This window comes from Natator depressus, chromosome 7 (assembly GCF_965152275.1).
Source record: "Natator depressus isolate rNatDep1 chromosome 7, rNatDep2.hap1, whole genome shotgun sequence".
Lineage (NCBI taxonomy): Eukaryota > Metazoa > Chordata > Testudines > Cheloniidae > Natator > Natator depressus.
This window is the reverse complement of record NC_134240.1, coordinates 1,450,318-1,471,494: the sequence shown is the minus strand read 5'-3', so window position 1 is coordinate 1,471,494 and position 21,177 is coordinate 1,450,318. Positions and strand designations below refer to the sequence as shown.

At 57.2% G+C, this 21,177-nt stretch overlaps 2 protein-coding genes across 8 annotated transcripts in view; one reads left to right on the top strand and one right to left on the bottom strand.

Annotated features, from left to right (window-relative positions):
- Nucleotides 1–21,177, top strand: part of NDUFAF3 (NADH:ubiquinone oxidoreductase complex assembly factor 3) — a 131,011-nt gene that overhangs the window by 93,194 nt on the left and 16,640 nt on the right. For 2 of the 6 annotated variants that reach the window (XM_074957325.1, XM_074957320.1), the window contains exons 1-2: nt 11,099–11,399; nt 12,295–12,438. The exons of 1 other annotated variant lie outside the window; for it this stretch is intronic. In XM_074957325.1, coding sequence (XP_074813426.1) covers nt 12,434–12,438 — 5 coding nt within the window. In that variant the 5' untranslated portion in view covers nt 11,099–11,399; nt 12,295–12,433. Of the gene's footprint in view, nt 1–11,098; nt 11,488–12,294; nt 12,439–21,177 lie in introns of those variants that run through there. 3 more of the 6 variants (XM_074957322.1, XM_074957321.1, XM_074957323.1) reach the window with 3 other exon arrangements.
- DALRD3 (DALR anticodon binding domain containing 3) lies at nt 1,214–11,315 on the bottom strand. 2 transcript variants are annotated; one of them, XM_074957309.1, is made up of 13 exons: nt 11,065–11,314; nt 9,736–10,034; nt 9,362–9,642; nt 9,041–9,099; nt 8,797–8,919; nt 8,124–8,194; nt 6,763–6,821; nt 5,806–5,888; nt 4,767–4,890; nt 4,116–4,174; nt 3,661–3,774; nt 2,275–2,343; nt 1,214–1,880 (listed from the first exon to the last, which is right to left on the bottom strand). In XM_074957309.1, the coding sequence occupies exons 1-13, from the start codon at nt 11,245–11,247 to the stop codon at nt 1,761–1,763; spliced, it is 1,644 nt and encodes a 547-aa protein (XP_074813410.1). In that variant the 5' UTR covers nt 11,248–11,314; the 3' UTR covers nt 1,214–1,760. The 2 variants fall into 2 exon arrangements, with proteins under 2 accessions (XP_074813410.1, XP_074813412.1); XM_074957311.1 differs by lacking the exon at nt 2,275–2,343 and having other exon boundaries at nt 11,065–11,315.

Here is a 21,177-nt window from a genome sequence, read left to right as displayed (position 1 = left end):
AGGCTGTGCCAGGCCCCTTGGTGCAGCCCAGCTGTTGTGCACAGACAGCTCCGTGGCCCTTGGGCCAGTCCACTCTGGTGAACTGCTGGTCTGGCTGTGAAGTGGGGTGAGTTGAGGGGAAGTGAGCAGCACATACCGAGGGACACTGCACCTCAGGGGGAGGTGGCCCATGCGCTGCTCTGTGCCCTCGCACCACACTAGCCTCACACTGACCATCCAGGGAGACAGGGCAGAGCCCAAGTGACCTTCCAGAGGTGGCTCTTCAGGAGAGCAAAACAAAGGACAGCCCCTGGAGGAGCCTAGGCAGGCACGGAGGCTGCAGGCAACAGGCACACTGTCCTCCGTGACCAGTGCAGTTGGCTGAGCGTCAGCACTGCCCACAGCAGGAGTCACCAGCTGGCCAGGCTGCACCCCGAAGATGGACGTGACCCCATCCTTGGGGAGGAGCCAGGGGCCTGGGAGAAACAGGGAAGATGGTGCCAGGGGACCAGCTGGCCAGGACAGGTACAGCCTTGTCTCAGTGCCAGGGCACCTCCCTGGGGGCTGCACGGGCTAGTGTTTGACTGGGGGAGTCTTGTGTTCCTTGGGGCAGGAAAGCTGCAGCTTCTCTTTCTCTCAGGCTGGTACTGTCGGGGCTCGGTAGCAGCAGCCCAGCCAGTGCCACGCTGACGCATGTAGAGCCCAGGGTCTCCGCTCGCTGCTGGGTCCTCAGCGTGGCTCAGTTGCTGCTGAGCCCGCCAGGCTGCGTTGGGCTGACAGGTCTGGACTAGCGGGATTACGGAGCATGGGCAGAGCTGTGCAGGCATGGCAATGGGGGAAGGGCCTGAGGCAGAGCTGTGGGGGGAGGCCTAGGACTGGAATGGCGGGGGGTCTGGATCGGGGCGAGGTGGAGCTGGGGGCCCAGGAGTGAAATGGCGGGGGGGTCTGGAGCGGGGTGAGGTGGAGCTGGGGGCCCAGGAGTGGAATGGCGGGGGGCTCTGGAGCGGGGCAAGGTGGAGCTAAGGGCCCAGGAGTGGAATGGCGGGGGGCTCTGGAGCGGGGCAAGGTGGAGCTAAGGGCCCAGGAGTGGAATGGCGGGGGGGTCTGGAGCGGGGCGAAGTGGAGCTGGGGGCCCAGGAGTGGAATGGCGGGGGGTCTGGAGCGGGGCGCTGCGGAGCTAGGGGGTCTGGACTGGAATGGCGGGGGGTTAAACAAGAAAACAGCACCTGCTCCATAACAATCTGTATTTGGATCCAACATCAAGGCTGCTGGTCCCCTCGGGGTAGGGGCAAGCGACCCTGGAGCCAGTGGGGACCTCAGCCAGTTCAGACAAAACGGCCAAAAAAATCACTTGTTACAACACAACTAAGGCTGAGGCCTGGCCTGCTGGGGTGCCCCACTCCACCCCGGGGGGTGGGGGGCTCACAGCAAGGCAGGCAGGTTCTGAGGGGCTGACAGGGGCTGGGACACGGCCTCTCCTGCTCCTGGGCAGTTTGCGGCAGGAGGCCAGCAAGTTTGGCATCAGTGGCTAGGAGGCAGAGCCCATGGCCAGGTGCCCGCAGTGCCACTGCCTCCTCCCCAGCACTAGCTGTGGGAAGGGCATTTAACCCCTTCTGTTCCAAAACAACCAGCCCCTCCAGATAGCAACTAAACCTGGGGGGAACCCCTCCCTCACCCTCTAAAGCAGGGTTAACCCTTTAACTCCGAACAACAGCTTCAGAACAGACTCTGCCCTCCCCCTGCGCTACCGTTTCGGCACTAATGTGTGGTGCCCGCAGGGCTCAGATCTGGCTGAGAGGAGGCAGGTGGAGGGTAGCCAGGGCCCTGTGGATCACGTCTCTCACTCCTCTCATCAGCTGTAGCCGAGCAAACATCTGGCTGAACAAGTGAGGCAGCGGCTCCTGGAAGAGAGGGGGCAGCAAGTGAGAGCAGAGGCTGCAGCTTCCCTGCGCTCCAGGGGCAGGCTCCCCGCAGCTCCTGCTCAGTGTAGGGAGGGCTTCCTAGAGTCCTTCCTCCTTTCCTCCCCATGCTCTCAGCCCCCCTGCTGGATGGGGTGCCCTTTGCCACATGGTGCTGAGGCCACTGAGAGCTGGGCAGGGGAAGCGTGCCCTAGCCAGCAAGCCAGGCTTTCCTAGCTGGGCACCCCTGTTGGTGCACTGCCATCCCATTAGCTTCCCACGGAGGGGCATGGCCAGTTGGGCCCTGAAGCCTGCAGGGGGAGGGTGCTGCTCTGCTCCCTGGAGAGAGCAGCTGCTGTGGGCGGGCAGGCTGTTTCCCAGCAGGGTCCCTGCTTACCCCCAAGATGTGAATACGGTTGTAGTAGGAGCTGAAGTCCATGCTCAGGTGGATCAGGAACTTGCACACCTGCCACACAAAGCAGAGCAGCTAGAGACCTTCCTTCCCGCAGGGGGAGTCGGGACCACGTGCACGCTCCCTGCTAGGTGGTCACACAGTGACACCCATCCCACTCTGCCTAGTCGATCACCCCATCACGGTCCTGGGCACCTCTTTCCAGGCCTTCTGCCCCTACGGCCAGCGCTGCCAGGGCTGTAGCTAGTGGCTCCATGCTTGTCTCCTCCCACTCAGGGCTCCTGCTGACACCTGCTGGGTGCCCAGGGATGGGAAAGCAGCAGCGGCCCCCAGAGGAGGTGCTGTGGGGAGCAGCCTGGGCTCAGTCCCAGCGGAGAACCACAATTAGAGGCTGGCTTGCACAACTGCTTTGAAGTGCCAGTGGAATAAACATCCAGGAGAAGCCCTGCAGAACAGGCAGCAAGCCCCCCTGCCTGTAACAGCAGTGGCCAGGGCCCCACAGTCACCCACACCTGCACAGCACCCCGGGCCTGGCCAGCTCAGCAGAGAGGCCATGGGCTGAGTGAGCCACAGAGCATGAGCTCCTCTTGCTCCCAGCAAGGCAGCTTGTGCTACTGCCTCCATTGGACCTGTGGCCAGCCTGCCTCTGCCTGGGATCATTCATTCTCCATGCTGTTGAGGCGGCTGGTCAGACTGCTGGGGTTATCTCCTCTCAAACAGTCCCCCTGGGGCAATGCCCTGGAAGCAGACACGAGGGACTAGCTCCCTGTTCTCCACCATTGTCCTTACTGGCAGGGCCCTGCCCCTCCACGCTGCTAGGCCTGTCAGCCTGGGACACCCATTCGTCCCTCTCACTGCTGCCCTGTAATCGCAGTCACTGTCCTTCTTCCCCCCTCCCGCCCCGAATTAACATGTAAGGGCAGCATGCTCTCCTCCTGCAAACCCCCCTCCTGCCGGACACACAGCTGTGCCGCCCGCAAGGCAGCAAGGGCTGCAGCTGTTTGGAAGAGGGTTATTTAGCAGCAGCCAAGCTCACTTGTTTACTCCTCCCTGCACCTCCTGTTTGCCAAACTAATTTGCAGCTTGTGTTAAATCAGCCTTAACTCTACAGGGCTCAGCAGGCCCCGATTCTAACTGGGACGTCTAGGCATTGGCTGTCTAATGAATCTCTTCAAGAACGGTGGCTATAGCGCCAAAGCAGCCATCTCTAGTGCTCCACAGACAACCTGCAAACCTCCAGGCTGGTGCCAGCCAGGAGCAGCCCTCGCACCCGCCTGGGGCTCTGTCCCCAGTAAGCCAGCTTGGCCAGAGCCCTCATCGGGGGGGTGGGAGCCTGCAGATCCTCCCAGCACCCAGCCTCACTGCTCTCACCGCCTCAGTGCTGGCTGTGATTCGAATCCCTTTGCTGGAGAGGGGCAGTTGTGCTGACTGGCTCAGGGTCTCTGGGAAGGGAAGGATGTAGTTGAACAGCAAAAGCCATTCACCCTATGGAAGGAACACAAATGTCAGTCACCTCCCAGCAGCCTCCGGAGCTCTCTCCCCTCACCCCATGGCCAGCTCAGGTAGTCCCACTGGACTGGAAGCCAGGGCGGGGGAGGACAGCCGTCAGGCCCAGTGATGGTTCTCCTGGGAGCCAGTCTGAACTCTGGGCTGTCTGAGATTCCAGTGGCCCAATGGATCAGACCCTCCCAAATGCTCCTGCTAAACTGCCTGGGCCCTTTCCGAGGGGGGCGTGCCGGAGGAAATGACTGTGGGGTGGAGTGAGGATAAGCTTGACTGGTAGCCCCTCCAGCCATGGGTCCCAGCCCTTGCCCTTGCCCACTCACCTCTTCTCTGAGCAGGGAGAAGTTCAGTTCTGATGCTGGGGGGAAGGCCGGGTATGCACCTGGAATAAAAGTTCAGAGCCCAGTTACACACCTGTGGCAGCACAGATCTGGGGAAGAGCCGAGATTGGCAGCAGCTCAGAGATGGGCAGGGGTTTGATACCTGGAGACACCTAGCATAAAAGATCCTTCCAAGCAATCGAAGCTGGCTCAGTCACATCATCCATTGCTTTTGTCACAGTTTCCAGCCCGCTGCAGGGGAAAGGCCTCCCCTGCACCTTCCTGCTGTGATGCTAGGGCCGTTGGCCTGAATGCTGTGCTTGGTGAGTGGGCTGGGCCTGCCTGAGCTGCTGGACCCCACCCCTTGGAGCGGCTTTGTCAGACAGTTTGTCGCAGGCCCACCCACAAAGACCATCCACAAAGGATTTTCTCTGCCTTCTGGATCAGTCAGACCAAGGGCTACGAGTCCAGCCTGAGCCCCTGGAACCTCTGGGGGGCCCTGACTAGCAGTAAGGCCCAGCCTGGCCAATTGCTGCCGTTGCTCCCAGGGGGTCGCTCACTGAATCGGTCTGGGGCTAATCTTGCTCAGCGGTGGCCTGAGCTGAGCGGAATGTCCTGCCTGCAGCTGATCAGCCAGGCTGTCCTGGCACTCACCTTGCTCCACAGCTTGCTGGTAAGTTTTGAAGAGTGTAGCAAGTCGGGCGCAGTTGTACATCACAAAGGCTCCACTTTTCGTTCCCTTTGTGGAGATGCTGCTGTCCTCCAGGTCAAGGATAATCTGAAGGGGGAAACCAGCTCCGTTCCTCTCTCACTTTTTCCTCAGTGGTCCGCCCAGCAATACCTACTTCCTCCCCATTCTCATGAGCCCCTGCACCACTTCCCCTGGTGGCATCTGATCCTGGCCTTCTCTTGGAAGAAGGAGAGTTGGGCAAGTACCAGGTTGCATCTAGGCCCCAGCCTGGAGACCACTAGGAAATGCTTCCTCAGAGCAAATTTGCCTCAAGATTTCCCCAGTCCATTCACACGTTCCAAGCAACAGGGCTCCCGTCCCTGCTTTTGGGAGAGCAATGCATGGTCTAACAGCTCACTGCTAGCAAAGGATTCCTGATCATCAACCTCCATTTGCCTTTGCTTCATTTCATCCCTTTGTTCGTAGTCACACCCTGACCAATTCCTTTTCCTCCCCACGTCAACCTCCTTCGAATGCCTGCTCCTTAGCCATTTGGGAGCCCAAGGGAGAGCTGTCGAGCTCTAATCTTTTCTCAGAACCCTCTCCTGCCCCATTTCTGTTACTTGTCTCCGAGTTCCCTCTAATTTCTTCCCCTCCTCCTGGTGCCAAGAGCCACACCCAAAACCGATGCTGCACTTGACTGTCAAGAGACTTGCTGTCGACTTCTTGCTCTGGGTTTATAGCTCAGAATGGCTTGTTCCACTGCAATATCGCATTAGAAGCTCTTATCTAATTTGCTGCGTGCTATCTCCTAGGTCTCTCAGGATCATGGCTTCCCAGGTTCTTGTATGTCTCAGAGTCCTTTCCCTGAAACGTAGTGACTGTCTTTTCCCACATTTGCTGGCTATAGACGGTGGGATGTTGCTCGCTCCCTGTCCCCGTAAGGCCCAGGGGCCAGCATACACAGGGATTGCCTCTTAGTGACCAGGAAGGAAAAGCAACATGGTTCCTTCGTGTGCTTACCTGACTTTGATGGGCTGTACTCAGCATTTCAAACCTGATGGCAGCTGATGTCAAGACGCTGATGATCTCAGTCCAAGAGTCATCTGCGCAGAAAACGTGGCAAAGAACATACAACTAGAAGGGCCTGGCTGAGCCCACCAGCCATGCCACCCGCTAAGCCTGCACATGGTCATAGCTGGGACATATCTCTCAGCCCCAGTCAACTTCTTGCCAGAAGAGGAGGGCATGTCGGGGGGGCAGCCCAGCCGCCACCTGGGAAATGTGGGCTTTGTGAGTTTCGTGCAGGTGCAGGAGGCTGGGGTACAGCTGTGGGGGCCAGCTCTCCCTCTCTCCACACGCCATGCTGGCACTGGTTGGGCATGCTCCCCATTAGCATGCCTCAGCCCTGCCCAGGAGGCCGCCCCGGTGGCAAGAGGGAGTTTGCTGACCATTGCTTGTGAACTGATTGGTCTCTGCTGAGGCCCCAGCTATTAGCCTGGTGATGGTGGTTTGGATGCCTCCTCACCGGATGAACACCCATCGTGGGAATGACTTTCAGTCCCTGCTGATCTGGACTGGGAGAACCGAAAGTCAGGGCCCTGCAAATCTGCTTGAAATCCACAGACCATGTTTGCGGATTGGATGCGGGGGTGCTACTAAAGGGCTCTGAACTCCTCTGGGAAAACCAGGCCTGCGGCAGCATGGTATACATGCTGCTGGGGAGAGAAGAGCCACCAGTGCTAGTCCTCCAGCAGCTAATTCCCAGCGGCTGGGCTCTCACGCCTGTGACTTCACACACACAGCAGCTAACGTGCAGCAAGAGGAGCCGCAGGTGACGCTAGCCCTGGTGAGAGGCTGCCTGCACAAATGCAACCTGCGGGTGAGGAGGCTCCAGGGGCTGCCTGGTCTCCTTGGGTCAATGAAGGCACAAGAGCAGGAGGAAGCATCCCCTGGCCAAGCAAAGGCATGAAGCCTTACCCTGAACAAGGTCTCCATACTTCATGACCGAGGCTTCGTACATCTGGCACCTGCGGAGCCTGGGAGGAATAAATGCAGTGATGCAAGACAGCCCAGGGCTATCGTCCCCTCGCCAGCTCTCAGCTGCACTTGGCACCACCCTGGCCCATCTGAGTACAATGGCAATGCCCACCCAACAAAGCAGGGGATCAGACAGTGTCCAAAAGAGCCACCCAGCAGAAAGGGGCACTCTTATTGACTTGAATGAATCCCCCCTTGGTCACATCTCTGCCCACTCCTATTGGCTGCCAGGGTTTTGGCTCCAGCTCTGCCAGCCCAGAGAGGCTGGGCTAAGAGACCAGGTCTCGTTTCTCTTGGGCGGCAGAGTGGCAACCCAACAACCTGGGGCGGAGCTCCATGCAGCAAGGACAGCGTCAAACTGAAACCAGCTCCCTGAAAGGTTGTGTTCCTGACCAGAGACTGGACCCCTCTACTACTGAACCAGTAATATGGGACGCTGATTCATGATGTGAGGGCAGCTGGGCCTTTGGAGCACCACATCAAGCTGGGCCCCTCACAGGAAGCAGAAGAGAGGAGTTCCAAGCGGCCTCTCTCGCCTTTCAATGGCTGAGGAAATCAGAAAGCCATTGATCAGAATCCTAAGGATGCAGACTTCTTTCCTGCCCGGGTCCCTGGCTGATGGCACTGATGCAGGGATCAGCAGAATCTCTGGCCAGAGCAGAAACGGTGGCAGACAGCAGGTTGGACACACAACTGTCCATGCCCAGACCTGCCCCTCAAAGATGCTGCAGTGAGCTGTCCATCCAGCACCAACATCCTGGCCTAGTTCTATCAGGCCTGCCTGCTTCTGTCCTCACCTCCCCACCGTGTCTTTGCAGGACAGACATTGTAAGAAGGGCTTACCCTCTCTTTCCATTTCCCACAGCATTAACCAGTGACCCCACCCCAGAGCACTAGCCCTCCACAGTGCATGTAGTGCAGAGTCAAGGCCTGCTCCTCATGACATGAGCTGTAGCCCTGCAGGGCTATGCAGATCAGGGTTGCCGGAAGCACGGCTAATGGCTTGAAGAGGAGACTGGAAGTCAGGACACCAGGGTTCTCTTCCCTGTGCTCGCTATGCAACTTCGATGAAGCCTCCTCCTTGTCCATCCTAGCCACCTTTGTACGGTGCTGCATGCCACTCAGAGGAGTTGGGCTGAAGAAGCACTGCGAGGGTTACAGAATATTCTACAGCGCCAGCAGCTTGGGCAGCACTTTTACAGAAGGAAAAAACACCCTGATTATCAGCCACCTCAGCAGAACACAGGGAAACGCGCTCGGTTGAACGGCTGCAGCAGAGTCCTTGCTAAGTGCCAACTTACTGGAAGTACTGGGGTGCCCCCACAGGAGAGGGGGAGTTAGCGACCTTCACTGGCCCACAGACGAGGTGTTTCTGAGAGAGAGGAGGAGAGAGTGAATCCTGGGACAAAGGAGGGGCAAACAGCTCCCTGACCTTCTGCACTTCACCAAGGGCTTTGCCCATTCAGGCAGTATTGGGATGCATGAAATACGGAGTATGCCAGACAGCACAGCCGTTCAGCTGTGCTTAGATCCCAGGGTGATAGGCACCACAGACCAACCTGAGCCCTGGCTCTTAATGGATGCTCCCAGACCGTTGTAATGTCACAGCTTATTCAGTCAAAAGAAACCAGCCGTGCTGTGAGTGATTCCAGTTTCGTCTACCCTCCTCCCCCCGATGCCCTATCACCTTAGCATCAAGGTCTTCAGGGGCAGGGACACTGCCTTTCTTATCTGTAGTGCTCAGCCAGAAGGGCAGGGGGAGGCTACAGAGGAGGAAAAGGAAGGTTTTCAAGGAGATAAGGTCTCCTTTCACCATGAGTTCTTCCTGGGGGAAATCAGAGGGAGCCATGCTCAGACACCCCTACCTCCAACCCAGACAGCTTCACACAGCAGCAGAAAACACTTTCCCATCATTGCCCTCTGCTGGGTGCTGCCATGGGAGGCAGCAATGGGGGAGTCAGAGACGTGCCTCACCTGCAAGGCTGTGTGAGGTCCCAGGTCCAACATCCTCCAGAGCAAATCCACCTGCTGCTGCTGGAACTCGCCCTTACAGCTCACCACATGCACCACCCTGCAGCAGCCTGCCGGTCCCGTGCCCTGCAGCAAAGCGCAGCCTGGTTAGATGTACTCCCACCAAGCACAGAAAGGAGCAGGGCAGGCGCTCTGGGTTCCCTGTTTACCAGAGCAGCACAAACCCACAGGCAGCAGGGTTACTCACCGCACAGCGCAGGGCCATCTGCCGCAGCTCTGCCAGGACCCGCAGCTTCTCCTCAGTCACTGCCAAGGAGGAGGAGAGGACTCAGAAAGGGAGGTACAGGCTCTTTGCACCCTGTCTCCACCCCAGCCATTGCTGCCTCAGTCAGTGTCCTGTGGGGCTATGACTTGCTAAAGGCTGGTGCGCCAGAACCAGGAAAGAGCAATGGGAGTGGAAAGGGGGGATTTGAGCCCAAACACTCCATATTTTCTGTATGACAATAGAGCCACCTGCAGCCTTGTGCCCACCCAGTCAGATAGCAAATGTTAAACGTGTGATGCTTACCAAGACAGACATCTAGGTTGGGGTCATAGCCCTCCAAGCTCTGCTGCGCCAGGAAGTTTTTCAAATGGACTTTATATATTACATCGTCAGCCAGCCTCATCTGCCGCGGCTCCAGCCCTGGGACTGTAGCATAAGGGCACTGGCTGAGGACTTGCTTCAAGGCCAAAACATCCTCAGGAATGAATGCTGTTTCCAGCTCTGAGGGCCAGTCAACTCTCAGCTGGTGCAGAAACTTCTGGATTCCTTCATCGGGCACAGCAGGAACCAGGTGGACATTCATCCTAGAATCAAATACAAACACCATTCACCATGCATGAGCCGGTGCAACATCCAAGGAAGAGCATTTAAAGAGCTGGAGAATTCAATCCACTGACCCCTGTATTCTGAGCACTTCAGCCAAGTGGTCAGTTACTAGAATGGCTCTCAGATTGGTCAGGCTAAGCATGTCCAGGCTTCTCCGGCCCCTGAGGGGTGTGCAGTTCAGGATGATACTCTGCCCACTTGCTGCCTGGGAAGGCTTTGTGAACTCAGCAATAGAATTCAGGACCTGCTGGAAGGCAGCAGGTCTCTGTAACTGAACAGTCAGCCCCAGTGGGGTCTGCTGACAGCTCTGGAGAGGTGGTACTCCAGGGCCTTTTAGTGAAATCACATCCTCTATGATGCCTTTGGGAACCTGCAAGAAGACAAGACAGACACATGAAAAGCTCCTCTTGCAGACACCTTCTTTAACACCAGCATGCCATCTTGCAAATTCCTCACTCTTACTGACAGAAATTAGCTGGAATCTCACCAGTCTAGGTTAGATTCATAAACTTTCAGGCAGTTACTGCAGCCCATGGTGGTAGGGGCTGCTGTCCCTTCAGTGCTAGTTGTGAGCCTAGGACCCTAGTGTGGTGCAAGGGGGACGCCTGGGGGAATTCTGCGCCACTGCGCAGTGTAGAATTTTTCAGAAATTAACATTGTGCATGCAGACTTTCCTTTTCCCCCACAGAAATGGGCTGCAGTGCTGCGAGCCGCTACCGGACTCCCTAAGCCCAGCTTGCACATAGTCGACACTGCTGGGGAGAGGAAAAGGGAGCTCCAGGGTTCCTGGCAGCTGCAGTTCCCAGCACATCCTGAGGGAATGTAGGAAGCTGTGCAATCTGGGGGTAGGGGCTGTGGGTATCTAGCCCCCACAGCTGGGCTCTAGGGTGGGAAGGGGGCAGAGGAACTGGAACTGGGTTGTCACAAGGGATTCTTTAACTCTCCGGGGGGGGGGGTGAATTTTTGTGTATGCTTATATTGTTACAGACGTACTTGCTGACCAGTATTTTGAAATAAATTACCAAAATAACTGAAACTGGCATGATTATGTCGTGCGATTTTGACAGACAAAATTTCCAGAATTTTAAAATACTGTGCGCAGAAGTTTTAATTTTTAGTGCACGTTTTTCAGTGGCTCGGCGCAGCGTGCTCCCAGGAGTAAAAGGGGCACCGTCCCATTGGCGGTGCCTGTGACTGAGACACCACAGACAAGGTGCCCCCTGCCCGACCCCCTGCCCTGCAAGCGGGGCAGGGAGCCTGGGCCCCAAGGCATCCCCCCACCCACCAAGGCTGCACCTCTCGGCCCCGCCCCGCCCCGCGTGGCCTTAGGCCCCGCCCCGCGCCCACAGGCCCCGCCCCCGCCAGCCCTGAGCCCCTCCCCCTTCACTCTCCCCGCCTACCGGCCCCCCCGCGAACAGAGCCCGCAGCGCGGCCTGCGGGGCCAGGAAGTCGCGGCTCCGCAGGTTCCGGGCGCTGCTCTCCTTGAACCAGACGGAGGCGGGGGGGCCGAGTTCCTTCTTCAGCGCCGCGTTCAGGGCCCCCAGGGTCTCCGACACCCCGAACCGGCCCCCGCCCGTCTCCATGGGGACCGAGGCAGCTGCCGAAACCGGAACCCGCCGCCAGGGATTCGGGGGCAACGGATACTGAGCAACTTCCTGTTTGTCTAACCGGAAGTGGCGTCACACAGTCGAGCAGCCTTCTTGGATGTGGAGGCAGGTGACGGCGGCCATTTTAGGTGTGGCGAGAAGTTCCGCGGACGCCATCTTGGGTGTAGCCGGAAGAGGGCGGTTGCCATCTTGCCCGTAGCCTGTGGCGCCGGCCAGGTTAGGTCTGGGGGCAGCCGCCCCGGCTGTGAGGCCCCGGCCCTGCCCCCTCCCGGCCCATGTGGCATGGGCCTCGCCCCCTCTTCCTGGCGCCATGCCCCCCCAGCCGTGGCCTGGCGCCCATCCCCCCACCGCCCCCCAGCCGTGGCCTGGCACCCTTCCCACCCCCAGCCCTGGCCTAGTGCCCATCCCCCCACCCCCACGAACACTGGCCTGGCACCCTTCCCACGCCCAGCACTGGCCTAATGCCGATCTCCCAACCCCCACCAGCACTGGCCTGGCGCCCTTCCCACCCCCAGCACTGGCTTAGTGCCCTTCCCATCCTCCAGCACTGGCCTAGTGCCCATCCTCCCACCCCCACGAGCGCTGGCCTGGCACCCTTCCCACCCCCAGCACTGGCCTAATGCCGATCTCCCAACCCCCACCAGCGCTGGCCTGGTGCCCTTCCCACCCCCAGCACTGGCTTAGTGCCCATCCCCCCACGAGCACTGGCCTGGTGCCCACCCCACCCCTCAGTGCTGGCTCCCAGCCCTCCCAGTGTCCTGCTCGCCCGATACCCACCTGCCAAACTGGCTGGGGCGCAGGGTGAGCGGTGCCCAACAGAGCCGGCCTGCTCCTGTGCCGAGGCTGGAGTGTCAGACAGGGGGAGAGGGGAAGGACCCCAAGGACATGGGTCTGCAGGGGGAGAGGGAGGGCACATGGTGGGGGGAAGGTCTCGGTGAGACAACCTCAGCGCTATGGGAGGGGACGGGCTGAGGGCAAAGCAGAGCCTCAGATGAGGACTGTGAACTTGATCTTCATGCACAGGCAGGGAGCCAGCAGTGGGACTCAAGGGCACAGCAGCCGAGCTGTGGGAAACAGCAGTAATTTCAGCTGCTGGCTGCTGAACAGACTGAGCTGGAGAAGGCTGGAGAGGAGGGCACCGTTGCCTACATGAGAGAGACTCATGCAGTGAGTTGTTTCAAACACAGTCACCAAATATCATGAGTTGGTGGGGTTTTTAAGCTGCCCATGATCTTAGGAGTGCTAGTGTCAAACTCCTGAATTTTCCCCAATCAAAATGGCTGCCATCTGTAATTTTCAAGAGGGTTGAAGCCAAGTTGGCCTGAGTTCAAATGTCCACAATTTCCCTATAGTCTTTGCATGTAGAGGTGAGGCTGCCCCAAGGGAAGATGGCCACGGCCACCATCTCATTGCTTCCGGTTAAACCGGAGACAGAATGTCTTTAGCTGGGCAGCTACCACGCCATGGCGAGGGGCCTCCTAAGGAAACCGAGGAGTTGGGAGTGTAGAGTGCAGGAAGGTGCGGGGGTTGTGAGAGAGATTGAAGTGTACAGGGGCATGTGGGGAGTAGGAGAGAGAGGAATAGGGATGCAGGGGAAAGACTGAAGTGTGTTTTTGGGGAGCCATGGTTCATGGAAAGAGACTGGGGGGCAGGTGGATCAGATGTGGGGTGCAGGAGGGAGGCTGAGGGATTGCAGTGGATTGTGGGGAGAAGCCAGAGAATGAGGGGTAGAGGGAAGATGTACGGGCAGGATACTGCAAAGGGAAAGGGGGAAAACATAGGGCCAGCGTACTGGGGAAGAGGAGACAGGCTAGTGATAAGAGAGGGGGATGGAGAGGGGCAGAATAGCCTAGCTGGTCCTTCTCCCCAGGCTCAGGAGAGTGCACATGGAAACCTCTCCAAGCAGCCAATAGGAAGCCTGTGTGTGTGTGTGAATTTTGAATGTGAAATGCTCTCACGCAACCAGTACCAGGTTTACCATGGCGCCAGGCCCATGCTCAAAAGGGGCCCCAGCCTGGCCCATTCCACTTGCACTGCGCCCTGCGCTGTTGGCTCCTCTCCCCCCACCGCTGCTCTCAGCTGCCCTGGGCCCCCTCTCACAGGCTGGGTCTCCCCCCCTCCCCCCCCCCGTAGAGAGGAGCCCTTAGGCTCTGCCGCTCTGGGATGGTTGACTGTCCGCTTCGGGCTCCTGGGGGCGGGACCTACTTCTCCCTGCCACAGTGCAGAACCCGCAGGCTGGGGAAGTCACCTTCACCTGGGCACCAGCGCCAGGTGGGCAGGGCTGGGTGAGGTCCTGTGGGACGGGGCTGCTCTGTACTCCCAAGCTTCAGCTATCCTGCTCCCTAGCATTGTGCTGGGAGGGGGGAATCCCTGCTCTGCACTGGCTCCGCAGGGCCAATGAGTGCGCTTGGGGGGCAGGGCGTGGAGGAGTGGGTCTGGGGGGAGCTGTAGGGCGGTGCTGGGCAGGTGGGAGGTTTGTGTGTTTTGGAGTTCTAGGCAGTGGGAGGGTCTGTTGGGGGGGCACTGAGCAGTGAGGGAGGGGTCTGTGTGGGTCACTGTGTACTTGTGGTGGCGCTGTGGAGAAGGACACTGGGCAGTGGCGGGTGGGGGAGATCTGTGTGTTTGAGGTGCTAGGGAGTGGGGGTTCTGTGTGGAGTGCTGGGCCGTTGTGGTGGGGCTGTGGGTGGGGAAGCGCTGGGCAGGGATAGTGGTGTGCAGGGCATTGTGCATTTGTGGTGGGGAGGTCGGTAGGGAGTGGCACTGGGCATAGTGGGTCTGGGGGGCGCTGGGTATAGAGAGTCGGGGGGTGTTGGGCAGCGGGGCTGTGTGGCAGGGCGTGGGCCTGCCCCCGAGGGGAAGGGGCACGCTGGCAGCACAGGGTTGGGCAGGCCAGCTTCTGCCGGTTTGTAAAACAGTGCCCTCGCACTGGGCTGGGTGAAGGGGGTCACCCGCACCATGCCATACCCCATTTTCCCCTAGCTACCCCCTAGCTCCGGGGACCAACCTCCCTTCACGAGGCTCCATTGCCGGGCCCACAAAAGGTTAATCCGGCCCTGCCCACAATTTGAGTGCCGGCAGTTTGCACCTAAAGGCTCAGAATTCAGGGTGCAGATTAAAAGCCCCATTTGTTAAAACCACATGATTTTCAAAACCATCTTGTGATGTGTTGGAATCTGCTTCTGCTGTTTGAACATGTGGGGATGGGAATACTGAAAAGATGCCAGCTTTTCCACAATAGGCCGGGGCTTGTACTGCCTGAGATTGTGGAGCACAGTCCCCCGAGGGTTGGGGCTCCTTTCATAGCCCGGTGTTCTTTCCACCTAGGGGACACACAACGCTTGGAATTAGCATCAGGCAGGCAGTGTGTCTCTCTGAGGAGCTGACGGATTAAGACATGAAGGCCAGGCTCTTACTAAGAGGGACTGTGCTGCTCCCTTCAGATATGTCATGAATGTTGGTGTCCCCTCCCCGCCTTGACAGAGCTGTAATGTTACTGAGCTCAGATTGCTGAATGTGGAGACACTGTCCTGTACAGACCTCAGTTGTTCAGGGTTAGGTCTGTGATTTCATTTCTTGCTCTTGACCGAATGGACTATCAATAGTTGGGTTCTAAGGTGCAGCAGCCACACTTGAAGTCTACCCTGTCTGATTTGGTCGGATCCTATCCATTCATTGTCATCAGTCCTTAAAAGCCTCACGTGCAGGTTTTGTTAAAGGAACATGCCAGGACACCAAAGACCAGCTGAAATGTTTTCATCACAGATTTCGTAGACTCTAGAACAGACAGTTATTTGTTTGGATCTTGAGGTGTTCACAACTCAGAAAATTAAACAATTTGAAACTGATCAGAAACAAAAGTGAAAGGGGCTAATCAGCTTCCTTGTCCAGCTGAGAGGAATGCAATCAGCCTGTGCAACACAGGGGCCAGGAAATGGGCTTTTTTCTGGTTAATGTATTATTTATGGCACCCAAAAGGATGCTGAGCATTTTTACAGACCAAATAACTGCCCTGAAGTCGTTGGGAGTTCGGGACATTTGGCACCTCGCAGGAGCAGGCTCTCGGAGGTTAATGGCAATATAGGTGGGAAATATGCTGCATGTTGAAATCTGGAACTTGACAGTGTGTCTAACTTTTGGGCGAAGGTAGGTGGCTTGAATGTGACTGAACAGGTGCTGAAGTTGCTGATCTAAGAGGAACCTGCTAGCATCTGCTATGGGGACAGACACAGCTGTTGTGACTCTGACAACTCTGAGCATGGGCTTCTGCAGCTTGGGCCTTTGACCCACTGAAGGACATGACCATGTGCTGGCCAAGTAAACCCTTTACTGAAACTCCATTAGGTCTATTTCTTTCTCAGCCATAAAGGAGTTTGTCTGCAAAGAGAAACCTGCTCCAGCTCCCTCCACACACTCACAAGCCTGTTCCCTTCTCTGAGATCACTAATATTCTACACTGGCCTGATCCCATGGGTGGGGGCAATAACTCACAGAGAGTACTGGTGAGGAGGGGGAAGCTGCTCAGGGGAGAGCCAGCACATCTCGTTAATCAGGCACGACAGGAAAGGAGATAGACAACGATCAGAATGTGCTGTCAGACTCTCCATTAGATCTACACTGCTATGTTCCTCCTGGCATCATTTCAAAGGCCTGTTTATAGTCACAGAACCGAAGGCCTTAGAGCATTGTGAGCAGCTAGTCTGACCTCCCAATTCCTGTTTAACAGAACTCGTTCAGTCCTGGGATGGAACTTGGGCAGCCCAAACTTCAGGCCAGTTGAAGCCCACAACTGAAGGCCATGGGCAATGGCTGAATTTGCTCAACAGGTGGCTTCCGAAGAAATTGGAACCACTAGAGCCACTCACCTACCCCAAAAAAACAACAGGGAGTCCAGTGGCACCTTAAAGACTAACAGATTTATTTGGGCATAAGCTTTCATGGGTAAAAAACCTCTACCCCTCTTCCACTTCCTTCCCCTACCTCATTCTCCTCCTCCCCATGTCTCTTCCCTGTGGGCCAACAGGGGAACTGCCCAGTCTGTGGGCAGAGCAGGCCCCGTGGGGGCAGAAGGGTCACTATCTAGGAACTTTACCCATTGCTTCCCAGTGGAGGATCTTTAGACAAAGAAAGACATATATTGCCCTGTCTTAGAGCAAATAAAACTCTTAGTCCTCTGCTGCCTGTAACAATTGTTAATATGCTTAGCACTTTGGTAGCCGTTTAATCTATAGATCTCAAAGTGCTTCACCAAGGTGGGTCACCGTTATTAGGCTCTATGCTGTTTGTTATGCAGTAGCTTGGTATTTTTGCAAACTGCAGAAAACCGGCAGAACCCAGCGGAGATGAGATGGGAATTTAGGAAGGGGGGATTTCACGACCTAAGCTGGAATTGACCACAGCTGCTGCACTTAGTCCGACTCTTCTCCACAGCAGACTGACTGCTGTGCGGTACAGTAGTGCCTAGAGGCCCAAAGCAAATCAAGGACCTCCAGCAGCAGGATCTAGAGGCAGGCCAAGGGGATTTGAAGCCTGTCAGCTTAGCCTTCTTTGGCACATTCTCCCTGCATCCTGGTCTCTCCTGCCACTATGGCACTGGTGGTTGGCATTGATATGGGTACCCAAAGTGCCATTGAGCTCTCTTTCCTTAGGTGACATGTAGCTGATGCACAAACAGGATATTTCCCAGCAGAAACTTGGGGAGATTCGCTGGGCCACAGAACATATGAATGGCCATGCTGGGTCAGAACAAAGGTCCATCTAGCCCAGTATCCTGTCTGCTGCCAGCAGCCAGTGCCAGGTGCTTCAATGAGAATCAAGAGAACAGGCAATCATCAAGTGAGCCATCCCCTGTTTTCCAGTCCCAACGTCTGGCAATCAGAGGCTTAGGCACATCCAGAGTGTGAGGTTGTGTCTTGGCTAATAGCCATGGCTTGACCTATCTACCCTGAACTTATTTAATTAGTTTTTGAACCCAGTTATACTTTGGCCTTCACAGCATCCCCTGGCAATGAGTTCCACAGGGTGACTGTGTGTTGTGTGAAGAAGTACTGCCTTGTGTTTTGTTTAAATCTGCTGCCTGTCAATTTCATCAGTGACCCCTGGTTCTTGTGTTATATGAAGGGGTAAATAACTCTTCCCTATTCACTATCTCCAAACCGTTCATGATGTTACAGACCTCTATCATATCCACCCAGATAGTAGCTACAGAGTGTGTGCTGAGGCCTGGGGGTCTGCCCTGCTTTCCCAGCCCTGGTGAGTGCTGCTTGTTATGAGAGCTGGCAGTCTGGCTCCCCTTGATATGTTGGACAGTCCCCTTTCGGGGCTCCATGTTTGCTCTGGAGATACTGTTGTTAGGTGTATAGTGCTCTCAGTGGGCCTGGTGCTACCAGGTGGGTGGAAGGATGAGCTCCCTGCCCCAAAGGGCATCTAAGCTAACGCTAGGCCAAACCCATGCTCAAAGATCAGTAAGCCATGGAGGGCACGTGGGGCAAAAGGAGGGAAGATCCCACCTTGGAGCGCAGCTTCCCATGGGCAGTATGAGGGAGATCTGATCGCATTGGGTTTGTGAGTAACAAGAGATGTGAATGAAGGGGTGTTCGCTGGAGGGCTAGCACCAAGAGGGCTCTGCAGTCAGCATGTCTGGCCAGTAGCCAGCCCTGGGGGTTGGGCCATGCTGGATCACCCTGTAGCCACAGACCGGTTAGAGATGGGAGAGACCTCTCTGTCCCCTCCATGTCGTCTTCCCTTGCTTGACATGCAGCAAAGGTGCAGTGCTCTCTGCACCACCACTCACAGCCAAGAGGTGATCTGAGAATTCCTGCTCACGCTAGACCAACTACTGACTGTCTGCAGTGACAGGAAGAGACCTGTGTGCCTCAGGGTGTTCCCCTGCTCCTGCCTAGCTCTGCTGGGCTCTCCAGCCTGCGGGCCCAGCCGTGGCCAACCTGAGAAGAGAGGAGAGGCAGGAGAGAACGATCACAAGGCATGAGGCTGGGTCTGCACATTTTCCACCCTTGCCGTGCCACAGCTGGTGGCAACGCTCAGGCTCTAGTACAGATGAGGCGCTGTGCTAACCACTGTGTGGCCTGGGCTTGCTCTGAGCAGGGTTAAACATCTCAGTGGTGAAAACTCCAGCGCGACATCTGCACTGGGGCTTCCATCGTTGCTTCCCCTGGGCGAGATGCGCTGGTGGGTGCACAGTGCTGCGAGCTCAGTGCAGAGGGAGCAAAGTCCACCAGCAAAAGTACCCTGCTCGGGCTGCTTCCCTGCCCTGGGGAGTGCGCAGGAGCAGCTGTCCCCTGGCCAGCTGGGAGGCCAGGCAGGGCTTGCCTCAGGAGGGCTGTCCTGACTGTCCTGACTCTGTGGGTACCAACGCATAGTGGCTGCAGCGCAGGCAGGGAGGAACCACTCCAGCCCAGCAAGCAGCCCAGGTTCAGGGGACTCGGTAGGGCAGACAAAGGAGACGAGGCATTATTGGGAGTCGGGGTGCTGGGGGCACATGGCTCAGCAGGAGGCTTAGAGCTGTTGGGGTGTGGTGATCAGGACCTCCTGAGGGTCTCCCCCAGTGCACGGATCTGCTCACCTTCCCATGACGCAGTATGTGGTGAGGGCATGCGGGCTGTCATGGACTTGGGAACTGACTCGGAACCAGACTGGGCACTTCCAGCTGAGACAGCAAAGCGAGGGGGGCACTAGGAAAACAGGCCAACACAGCCTGGATCCAGGCCCTTCCGGGGGGTCAGTAGTGAAGACTGATGGCCCTGTGGGAGGCTGGGAGGGGTGTATCATCTCCATGGGACAGGCAGGAAAATGAAGGCCCAGAGAAGGGCCAGACAAAGTAGTGGCAGGGCTGGAATAGAGCCCACATCCCCTGTTCAACTGCTAGACCAAATCTAGGAGTCCTTACGCCCAGCCTCCTCTGCCCGCTAGGTAACACTGGCTGGGGAAAATGATGAGCCACGTATCAAGTCATTTTGCACATTGTATTGAGAGCTTTTCCAGAGACAGGCACACGTGAACTGAAGGCCACAGACCAGGAGAGAGAGTCAGTGGGAGAGCAGTCTGCCTTCAGTCACAGAGCTACATTCAGGCAGGGTGGGATCCTCCGGATCGCATGCTGGGCTAATAGCACTCAGTCTTCCTCCAGGAGGTGCCAAAAGAGCTTTGGACGGACACGACATTCCCGATGGCTCTCTGGCTGCTCGCTCAGCGGGAGTGATCGTGTCATTCCAAAGCAATTTCTCTCCAGCGGCTGGATGGCGGCAGGGTCACTAGAGTCTGTCATGTTCCAGCTCAAATCACCCACATGGCTGCTTCTCCATGGAAGACCATGCTGTCCCCCGCTGTCCTGACAGTGGCTCCAGTGTCACCCTGGTTCCTGAGCTTGGAGAGCAGAGAGCGCCCCCCACCAGCCCCGTTTAGAAGGGACGAGGAATCTCAGACAAACATGTTATGTGCTAGCACCTCAGCTGCGCTGCTCCCTGCATGCCAGATTGCTGCCGTGGACTTGCCTGCTGTATCTCACTGCTGCCCTGCTCATGGCACTAGCTTAGAGGCTCTGGTTGGAGCTTCGGGTCCTCACTGGTCTTCCCTTGCCTTAGTTTCCCATTCCTCTCGACTACTGCTGCTTCCAGCCCAAACCTGGATCCAGCCCTCACCAGCCCACTGGGTGCCTGTGAGCACCTCCTTCCCTTCAGTGGCTGTCTAGGAACATTTCGTCTGCCCTCAGCTCTTTCCTTGGGCATCTGGGGTCTGAGGTCAGGCAGCTTTGAAACTGAAAGGGCAGCAGGATTGTGAAGTCCTGCCCAAACTCTCCATCCCGGGCTGGAGGGAGCCTCCTGCTAGGGGAAGAGGAATTGGCTCTGGGTGTGTCCCTCCTGCCCAAGGCTGATGCCATGTCTCAGGGGAGAGGCACTGTGGAGGCTTGCTCTCCAGAGTCTGGACTCACCTGTGCCCAGTTGAGCCCTATGGCATCCCATGATTTGGGACCTTGGGGTGTGCCACGTTACTTGCACCTGTGCACCACCTGCACAGAGGAGCTGCTACAGACAGTGCAGTCACCCACTAGCAGGCAAGGCCAGTCCGTTCTCCAGTAGATAACGGGAAGGACACGACCCTGGGCTTTTCCCATCCACATCCCCCTGTGGCTCTGCCCAGGAGTTCTCTATCTCCCAGCACTGGGCTGGTTGGATCCCTCCTGCTGCGTCACTTTTCTGAGCACTAGCGCGTGCAAGGCCCAGCCTGTGGCACAGAGCTGGAGAAGAGCCCTCCTCCCTCCAGCCTGAGTTACACTCACAGCAGCAGGAAGCACGTGCATGTGTCTTGTGACTTCAGCCTCCTGCTGGGGTCCTCTCTGGCCTGCTGCAGGTGGCCACATCCACATTGTGGCCGGCAGCTTGTGGCTGCCGCTTCTGCAGAGACTCTTCTGGTGGTTTTTCCCCAGGAAATGCACAGCTATCTTTAGATAGCGAGAGCACGGGACTGCAGGAGAGCCCTGTGGACTCAGCCTCCTGCTGCTCAGCTGGTTCAGTGCCTGCAGTGAGGAAGCAGGGCCAGAGTTTGGGGGCCAGCTCCTCCCTGATTGAACCAGACCTCACTCATGTCAAAGGGAGCCCTGCTGGGTGGGGAGACGTATTGTGCCTCTCCCCTGCACATGCAAGCCCAGATGCAATCTGGGACCTGCCTTTGAACTGCAACTAGGTTCAGTTTGTGGGGTGCCCACTTTGCCCCACCAAGCACGGCTGCTGCAGTAGGTCCCAAAACCACATGTCCTTTGAGGTGGGGCTTTCGAGTACAGTGGCAAGGCAACACAGTGCCTGGGTGGGCGTGTGCCCTGTGTGGAGTCCTTTGCAGGTCCCAGTTTTCCTGGCTGACAGGAACCGGCCACTTTACCCAGCAAAGTGCTGAGTG

Excerpts from the sequence above, each read along its gene's own strand:
- DALRD3 (XM_074957309.1), bottom strand. The coding sequence starts at position 11,247 with ATGGAGACGGGCGGGGGCCGGTTCGGGGTGTCGGAGACCCTGGGGGCC. Across the intron at positions 3,775-4,115 it reads TCTCCCTGCTCAGAGAAGAG|GGTGAATGGCTTTTGCTGTT; the intron begins GTGAGTGGGCAA and ends TTCCTTCCATAG. Across the intron at positions 2,344-3,660 it reads TCACAGCCAGCACTGAGGCG|GTGTGCAAGTTCCTGATCCA; the intron begins GTGAGAGCAGTG and ends TTTGTGTGGCAG.